Source organism: Megalobrama amblycephala, linkage group LG5, assembly GCF_018812025.1.
Source record: "Megalobrama amblycephala isolate DHTTF-2021 linkage group LG5, ASM1881202v1, whole genome shotgun sequence".
NCBI classification, from domain to species: Eukaryota; Metazoa; Chordata; class Actinopteri; order Cypriniformes; family Xenocyprididae; genus Megalobrama; species Megalobrama amblycephala.
This window is the reverse complement of record NC_063048.1, coordinates 22708407-22718499: the sequence shown is the minus strand read 5'-3', so window position 1 is coordinate 22718499 and position 10093 is coordinate 22708407. Positions and strand designations below refer to the sequence as shown.

At 35.2% G+C, this 10093-nt stretch overlaps 1 protein-coding gene across 8 annotated transcripts in view; it reads right to left on the bottom strand.

The window, feature by feature from the left end:
- Positions 1 to 6774: 6774 nt before the first annotated feature.
- The window catches only part of hspa12a (heat shock protein 12A), a 47280-nt gene continuing 43961 nt past the window's right edge, over positions 6775 to 10093 (bottom strand). For all 8 annotated transcript variants that reach the window (XM_048191271.1, XM_048191269.1, XM_048191270.1 and 5 more), the window contains one exon: positions 6775 to 7499. In XM_048191271.1, coding sequence (XP_048047228.1) covers positions 6868 to 7499 — 632 coding nt within the window. In that variant the 3' untranslated portion in view covers positions 6775 to 6867. The remainder of the gene's footprint in view (positions 7500 to 10093) is intronic.

Sequence of the window (10093 nt, the reverse complement as noted above, 5' to 3'; positions counted from 1 at the left end):
GGACGAGGGTGCTTGAGTCTAACTATAATTGCTGGGTTTTCATAATAAAATCCTTTTATTAATACTTACCTGCCGCGTATGGGCGGGGACTAGTGAGGATGATGTTTAAGTGGCAAGTAAAGTACTTTCAGCCCTGGAAAAAGGACCTACAAATGGACAATGAATGATATTAAACTGCCTCACACACCAGGTTCTTTTGTTCTGTAGCCTATACTCCTGAAATATCAGTTAACGCTATAGCATTTTTGCTTTAATATTGAAAAATATATTATATTATAAATATATATATTTTTACATTTATAATGACTTTATAATTATAAATAATTATTTATATTATATTATTATAGCTAATATAAAAAAATAAATAAAAAAAAATTCTAATCATGCCGAAGTACTGGCGAGTCACGCGTCTACACATATAAAAGACACTAGGGGGCAGTGTTGACTCTCTAAAAATTCTCCTTTCCTTAATAGTCAAATATGAATTAGCTTCTCATTTCATAAGGTTTTAATTGTCGAATGCTATGAATTACGTCTATGCAGAAATGACTTTTAATAAATACAGATGCTGAGTAATTACTTAAAGGTAGGCCAGAGTTTAATTCAATTCATAAATTCACATTGTATTTGGTGTGAGGGGTATATATTTGTTTTTCTCTCAGGCCAGAGTTGGCCAAAGGAGCCTAGACCATGCTGGTGGATATATTGATTTTGCTGTCATTTAATATTTTGCTTAATCAAAATAATTGTACAACAAGTGTGTAAGTCACAGCAGACCTGTCACTCTTCACACTGACAACTGCTCTTTTGTACCACAGATCATGATCGTTCTCTGGACAAATATGGCTTTTCTCTTTAAATGTATCTCTTAATACCGTCTTTTTGGATTCTTGTGTCGCCATATTGTAGTCACAAAGCCAGCCAATGTCATATACCGAGAGGCTCAAGTGTGTTTTAAGTCCCTGAGATCTTTAAGAGTTTTAGTTGTTCAAAAGGTGTACACTCAAATATCAGTCAACCCAGTCTATAGAGGACCAAGATGTCCTTGATTTCAGATAATCCAGCAATTATATGTTCTTGCTGGAACAAGAAAACAGTGTCATTTCTCTTTCGAACTGAATCAGTCATTCTTTGCAGGACACAGGAGTTAAGTGGCCACTTCTGAGTATAAAAACCTTCCTGAATGGAACAGGTTACAGTTCAATGTCTCATATATTATAGCTCATTGCTGAAGGACCTAAAATTTACTCTGTGAAAACAAACCAAAAAAGCACTCTTTTCCCTCTATAAACAAAAGCATATACTCTTGAAGGATCCATAGAAAATTAATAATGGCTTCTAAACTCTTAAAATCTGGTGCCATTATGTACTTTAAGTTGATGTGTCAATGAACTAAATTAAAGTCTGTGAGAATATTGCTTTTATTTGTGTATAGAATGGTAGAATTTACAGATGGCAAATAAAGCTTTGCAATTAAATGACTCTTTTCAAATAGGAACAGTGGATGTACATGACTGATGTAACGCTGCCATGATGAATTCCTTCTGGAGGAGATCTGTTAGGTCAAGGTCTCAGACTATTAATCCACCTGTAGATGTTTCAGGAGGTTAGCAAAAATCTAAAATTTATAATTCTGTTTTTCTTTTTACCATTTAGAAATTGCTTTGAACAGGGAATAGGGGAAGTAAAGTGTGTCAGAGTTCAAACAAGCTCGCTAAACCATTTTTTAAGGTTCATTTAAATTCCTTTTATAGTTCACTGGACGACCATATTAATAACACACCCAGGAAAAGTGCAGTATAACCCCTATACTTTAAACGGAGAAATCTGAGTAAACATTTTTCAAAATTATATTTTTCGCTTACATAAAAATTCATATCTAGAAAAAATGGTGTCATGAATTTTTCTGCGTAAGCCTAAATTATAACCTAATGGCAATTTGTAACTATTTTACATTTTGTGAATTAGTAACAAAAATCTTTACTCATTCGGATGCTTTGCTCAAAGTCGGCATGAAATGGAATTTGCAATAGTCTTTTCTTCCCATATTGTGACATATCCAAAGGAAATGGCTTCAGGGGTGGAACTTGATTTCATGGGAAACTGATTGGATGTTTGTGGTTTGCTATTGCTGTGATCTCATGTGAGTGACAGGTTGTCCTGTCATTAAAAGAATGAAGTGCATGGATAAATCATTTACATACATTTATGTACAAATCTCATCGTACATCAAATAAATTGTTACATTTTCTTATGAAATTAGGTTGAAATTATGCATAAAATGCCAATATGGAAGCCCCATATTATTGCGAAGATGATTTACAAGTGGGATTTCCATTCCTGTAACCACTATAATGAGTGTTTTCTTCCATTTATAAATGGAATTTATGCATTCACTATGCCTTTATAGTGTCTGGCAGATTTTAGGCTTTATTTTTAACTAAGAAAAATTAAATACAAGGTTCATGAAATAATATAACATTTTTTTTTTTACTCTTAAGTAAGAATCACACTGAAGAATTAGCCTCTCTCAGATATAAAAGAGAAGAATATTTTAGCACAAGGTCACTCATTTCATACACAATGAACACAACTCAGCCACTTTTTGAAATACACATACTTTTTATTGGGTGACATTTTGGCTGTTAGTACTTGGCATTGATTGGAATACAGCTGCAAATCTTTTTTGATGTGCATATGGCAAGAGCAGTGACACTTTATCCAATAATTAAAAACAACCCATTACTGTAGGTATAGTTTGTGAGTGAAAGTCCGCATCAGCTCTAGGGATGAGCAGCCGTCTTGGATCAAAGTGAATGACAAGGTGACTTTCAAAGCACAGAATCCAGCAAACAGTGAAATTCCTTTGTTTTTTCATGCCCTACGACCTGGTCCATTTTTTTTTTTTTTAGCTAAACCCAGTTAAATAAAGTAATGTTGAGAAACCATTCAAAATCAAATTCACAGTGAATTATTAGCAAAGTCACCCCAACAGCGATAAGCATTTTAATACTTCAGACAGTGATCAAAATGAAACTGAAAAACAAAAGAACAAAATGATAGTGCTTTTTTATGTGATTTTACAAGCATATCATAGCAATAACTACATTTCATAAAGAGGCTATACATTGTGTTATTAATAAAAAAATAAAATAAAAAAATAGCAAAGCTGCCTATGAACCAGTATGGTGCAAAACAAGAACAAAAGCAACACTACTAAACCAGGGGAACAAGATTTTATTTTTTAACTTTCACCCTATATAATACTCTCAGAGCAAAAAAAGGTGTGCTTACTTCATAAATCTGCACGTTTGTTTGGTGTATTTCTATATGTACATATATCACGTGTGATGACATCCCTTCTACTGCCTTGTACAGCCAATGATGAGAGAGTGATGTGTGGAAGCATGGGTTTTATTATCCAGAGATCTATTTAGTTTAAAACAGAATATTTAAATGAACCTAACCAAAAAAAAAAATTTGTCATTTTTGGTCACTCATGCGAATCGTGCAGAGCATATGCAATTATTTGCAATTAACAATCACATGAGCAGCAAATCCAGATTACATTTAGAGAAGCTTTAGCGTTTTATCCTGTGTGTAGCTTGCTATTTTTTCCATTTTCAATGATATTACATTGTTTGATGATATTTTATTCATAATCTGTAGTCACACTAGCAGATGCTCGGTATGATTTGAGGAATACTTTTAATCCATCATGTTTTTGATCCAGGATCTGTGCTATTATCACAAATTTTATCACCTTTGCCCTGTGCAAGAGCGATTTGGCGCTTCTTGTCTTACACTGCAATGCAAATCCACTGAAAAGCGATTGGCTGACGTATATTTTTCCATGAACGGCAAAAATAAATGTTACATCGATCCACTTGCTGACTTTCAAAGGACATGTGATAAAATGATAACAGTTATCATCACCTCAAATGATATAAAATGTTGATTAATACATTTTCATAGCAACATTACAGTTTTGCTGCTGAAGCTTTGACACACGGACTTCACACTGGCAGAATAGCATGATGGAGCAAGTGGGAATAACATGTGGAACGTCACATTGCAATAACTTTATTGCTTTCATTTTTTAGCGTTATCTCAGTATCTTCCAAACCAAAAGCACGACTATTGCCTGTGATTTGTTGCGTCATCTACAGAATAAGATTTGACCGCATACACACCATAAACTCTCAGTCACCTCATTTCCCCAAACCAAAATACACCACGTTACATGTCTTATTTCAAAATGATAACTGCGAGTAAATTTGTTAAGGTCAAAGGTTTTCAAGTCTTGTGATACTAAAAATAAAGCAACAAAGGCAATTCACACAACCACATCTAAGATTGGGAAATGGGAACTACAAGTTAGGAATTAGAGGTTTGTATGGGGTTAAGATAAAGTGTAAGTGTGATTATTTTGGTCTAAATATGAGTTTAGGTTGAGGTTATGGTTTTGGGAATGTAGTGTCAGATTTTGTGGTTATGTTTGGGTTTAGTTTAGGGTAATATTCGAGTTTAGTATCCATGTGAAGGCTGGTGAGAGTGGAAGAAAGAATGTGTGCTCTTAAGGCCTGCATACACACACTGCTCATAAAGCCGCTAATGCTAAAACAATGCTAAAAATCTGTACAATATCTTTAAATACTGTATATACAGAAATAAACATTTTCATTTGTCACATATTCTCCAAAATAATCTCCTAAATAAAAGTACAAAATAAAAACAGAAAAAAAAAAAATCAGTGGCTTCTCTTTCTATAAGAGCAGGATTAAAGGCAACTAGCATATAGCGATGGCTATCCTTTCAAATCATGATGTAAATGCAGCTAGCGGCTAATCTGTCACTGCCATTTCAAATGATGATTAAAATTCACATTCTAGGATTTATGCTTTCTCATTCGGCTTAGAGTGACATACTGACCAACAATATGAAAAGATATGCTGAATTTTGGGACAAACAAAATGGCGCCCTCAACTTCAGAGTCAATGTAAGTGTTCAGAACTCCTAAAATGCCTTGACATGCAAAAAAGTAACACAAAAAATAACGATAAAAACAAAAAAGCTGAGATTTTTGTTGTGTTTTGCCACGTAGCACTAGTGTGAAAAACCGACACTAATTGTGTCACGGGCATCAGCACCTTTGTGATGTGTAGCTCAGGTCTGATCAGTGGTTCTGAACGGTACATATTGAGTTTCTGTTTCAGACTAACAAATTGGTCAGTCCAGCAGCCAAAACCATCTGCTTTACCTCCTCATTATAACCTAAATGAATGAACTGGTTCTGGACTGAGCCTTGGAGGTAATAGGCCAGAGTTTCAGAGCAAAGCAGTACATTTCGTAAGAGTACGATGTTACATTTCTGCCATGATGTGTAAATAAGACTGATTTAACTGCCTTAACCTGAACTTGACTTGCTAAGTTAATACAAGATGCTATCCCAAATTGCACTACTAGCAGTACGAAGCTGTATTTTGGCTCTATCCATGCAGAGTTTGCATCTCTGTGCAGAAAATAGCCATAGCCAGACTATACAAATAGACTATAATAGAAGCATACAGAGAATAACGGACTGAGTCTAGATGAAGTGAGCAGTGGTAAAAATGAGCAAAATGAACTCAACTTTGGCCAAATATGTGAGATTAATTTCTTTCTTAAGTTAAGTCCAGTTGTGTATCTGGAAACTAAAATAACCATATAAAATAACATGAATGGCACAGTTATTCAAGCAAATGTCACATGGAAGGTCGGCAAACATGGATGTATTAGTTGAGACTCCAAACCTACAAACTTCATTTCTTGCTTCATCTCTCTTTTTAGTTTTCTCTTTCTTTTCTCTATCCTTCTACACTGCAAAAATATTTTGTATCAGTATTTTGTCATTTTCCAGTCAAAATATCTAAACATCCTTTAAACAAGAAATGTTTACTTAAGCAAAACAGCATGAGATATTTAATTTTTATTTTATATATATATATATATATATATATATATATATATATATATATATATATATATATATATAATGTAATTTATTGCTGTGATAGCAAAGCTGAATTTTCAGCATCATTACTCCAGTCTTTAGTGTCACATGATCCTTCAGAAATCATTCTAATATGCTGATTTGGTGCTCAAGTAACATTTCTTGAAAACAGTTCTGCTTAATCTTTAGTAACATTTTATTTTTTTTATCTTTAGTAACATTATAAATGTCTTTATTGTCACTTCTGATCAACTTAAGTAAGTATTAAGTATTAATTTCTTTATGAAAAAAAAAAAAAAAAAATCGAACAGATTGGTGCAGGTGTGATGTCAGAACCCGTCTAATTTGGCATGGTTCTTTCAAGATTTTCCTATGGGGTTTTATAATAGGGTTTTTAAATTTATGAGAAAAATAAAGCCTGTTGTGAACGTAACTTGATGATACTTTGACATTTTGTTCTACAACGTAAACTGCACACACTCACACCCCAAGCTGTCTCATCTAGTTACTTATTAAAAACATACGTTTTCAAAAATGAACATAACAGCTTCAAAACTCGCGTTTTCGCTATGGGTGTGTGTAATTTACGTTGTAGAACAAAACAACAAAGTATAGTCAAGTTATCTTTTTCATAGGCTTTATTTTACACATAATTCAAAAATCCCCATTACAAAACCCCATAGGAAAATCTCGAAGGAACCAGCGGCGAATTTGTCTTCCGGGTTCTGACGTCATACCGCACCACTCTATATATTAAGCAATTTAAAAAAACAAAACAAACGTTTCTTGTTTTAAGTATGTCGGGATATTTTACTGGAAAACATGACTAAAACACAGGGTTTCTGCAGTGTCGTTTACTCATTTCTCATCTTCTTTTACTGACTAAGGAAATCGATGCTAGCTTTGACACTGCGAGAGGTTGCCACGTCGATAGCCATGGCTCTTATCTCAGTGTCTCCGAACTGCATGAGCGTCTGGATCTCTCTTCGTGTCGCTGGACTCTCAGTACCGCTCACATCCAGCTTCAGCGTACCGCACTTCCTCACACCTGGGTCCGAGATGAAACTGACCGACTCTTTTTCTGAGCAGTATACGTGGATTACAATCACCTGCTGTGACGGCTTCGCCGGCGTGTAGCTGCGTTTTACCGTTTCACCCAGCGCCACTGACTGATCGGCAGAAATGAACGTATCGAAAACGTCGGTGCACCAGCGTGTACCGTCCTTCACAAGCATCTTCTCGGGCGGGTGCTTCCCTTCTACAAAGCGGTTAAGGACGCCAACGCCGTAAGTGAGCGGAGAGCGCCGCACTTTTATGACGCTGGGATCCAGGCCGAACAACACCGCACCCTTGAGGATGGTCAACCCCACATCATGCGGAATAATAATTCGGCTGCGGCCCTGAAGCATATTCTGAACCGCCTGCTGCAGCAGCGGAGACTCTGCGAATCCACCCACCAGGAAAAGGAACTTGATGTCGGTCACCTCCGGCCTTTCGAATAACTCCGCTGAAGAACATATAGAATGAAAGCAGGAAGAGGAAGAGAAATATGTCATTATAAGATTTACTACAAAATTTATCATATGGGAATTCCACCAAAGCATGTTACGCATTCCTCTGGCTTTCATCAAAATTGCACTTCATTGGCAGTGGTGTTTCTGCTTGTAGTTTTTGTTTGAACAGATCTCAGCTGTGCTCAACCAACATGAGAGCCAGTGGGACTGAGTTTTGACCCAGTTCTGTGTGTGTATTTTGGGCAGATGGTCGAGACTCCTCTGACTGGGCCAACGCTTGCCCTAATTGTGCTTCCCAGCGGCTCATTAGTTTATACAGCTTTACAGATTCTACTAAAGGCTGGAATACACTACACAACTTTTGCCCAGATTTTTGCCCTGATTTGCAGTCAGGAGTCGTCGACACTAGCTGCTGAATATCACAGGCAATCTGCAGATATTGGGCAGAAAAAATTATATAGTGTATGATGGGCACAGACTACAGGCCAATTCACACTGCACCGAACGATGCTGACCAACATGAACAATCAACAGATTACAGTACATGTTCAATACAGCATGTTCAATCAGCGAAAACAAGCGCCGACCAATGCCAGCAGACGGCAACTGAGGAAACACACAAGTGTATTCTAGCCTTTAGTCAAAATGTCTGTTGTCATTGGATGGTGTCTGTTGTTGGTACAGTGAATTGGCCTTTTGATTTCATTCCAACATAACATAGCATAACATAACGTATATGGAATTCAATGCAGTACATATTTATGTTATGTTATGATATTATGTACAGCGATGTTATTGTTAACTAAAACTAAAAATATTGAAAAATATTTTTGGTTATTTATTTGTACTTAAATTTAAAAGAAAAATTTTGCTTTCGTTTTAAAGGTGCCATCGAAAGTTTTTTTTACAAGATGTAATATAAGTCTAAGGTGTCCCCTGAATGTGTCAGTGAAGTTTCAGCTCAAAATACCCCATAGATTTTTTTTTATTCATTTTTTTAACTGCCTATTTTGGGGCATCATTAACTATGCACCGATATATACAGTACAGTCCAAAAGTTTGGAACCACTAAGATTTTTAATGTTTTTAAAAGAAGTTTCGTCTGCTCACCAAGGCTACATTTATTTAATTAAAAATACAGTAAAAAACAGTAATATTGTGAAATATTATTACAATTTAAAATAACTGTGTACTATTTAAATATATTTGACAAAGTAATTTATTACTGTGATGCAAAGCTGAATTTTCAGCATCGTTACTCCAGTCTTCAGTGTCACATGATCCTTCAGAAATCATTCTAATATGCTGATTTGCTGCTCAATAAACATTTATGATTATTTTCAATGTTGAAAACAGTTGTGTACTTTTTTTTTTTCAGGATTGATTGATGAATAGAAAGTTCAAAAGAACAGCATTTATCTGAAATACAAAGCTTCTGTAGCATTATACACTACCGTTCAAAAGTTTGGGGTCAGTAAGAATTTTTATTTTTATTTTTTTGAAAATAAATTAAAGAAATGAATACTTTTATTCAGCAAGGATGCATTAAATCAATCAAAAGTGGCAGTAAAGACATTTATAATGTTACAAAAGATTAGATTTCAGATAAACACTGTTCGTTTGCACTTTCTATTCATCAAATAATCCTGAAAAAAAATATTGTACACAAATATTTTGTACAATTGTACACATTAAATGTTTCTTGAGCAGCAGATCAGCATATTAGAATGATTTCTGAAGGATCATGTGACACTGAAGACTGGAGTAATGACGCTGAAAATTCAGCTTTGCCATCACAGGAATAAATTACTTTGTGAAATATATTCAAATAGAAAACAGTTATTTTAAATTGTAATAATATTTCACAATATTACTGTTTTTACTGTATTTTTAATTAAATAAATGTAGCCTTGGTGAGCAGACGAAACTTCTTTTAAAAACATTTAAAATCTTAGTGGTTCCAAACTTTTGGACTGTACTGTATGTTGCAGCCCCTTTAATTCTCGTGCTCCCCCGCTCACGGAGCTCGCGCTTGCTTTAACCAGCATAAACACAGTTCACACAGCTAATATAACCCTCAAAATGGATCTTTACAAAGTGTTCGTCATGCATGCTACATGCATGCGTCGGATTATGTGAGTATTGTATTTATTTGGATGTTTACATTTGAATCTGAATGAGTTTGAGGTTTTGCTCCGTGGCTAAAGCTAACATTACACACTGTTGGTGAGATTTATAAAGAATGAAGATGTGTTTATGAATTATACAGACTGCAAGTGTTTAAAAATGAAAATAGCGACGGCTCTTGTCTCCGTGAATACAGTAATAAACGATGGTAACTTTAACCACATTTAACAGTACATTAGCAACATGCTAACGGAACATTTATAAAGACAATTTACAAATATCACTAAAATATCATGATATTATGGATCATGTCAGTTATTATCGCTCCATCTGCCATTTTTCGCTGTTGTCCGACGATTCAGCTGAGCACATCCAGACATTAATACTGGCTGCCCTTGTGTAATGCCTCGATCATGGGCTCATTGGGCTGGCATATGCAAATATTGGGGGCGTACACCCC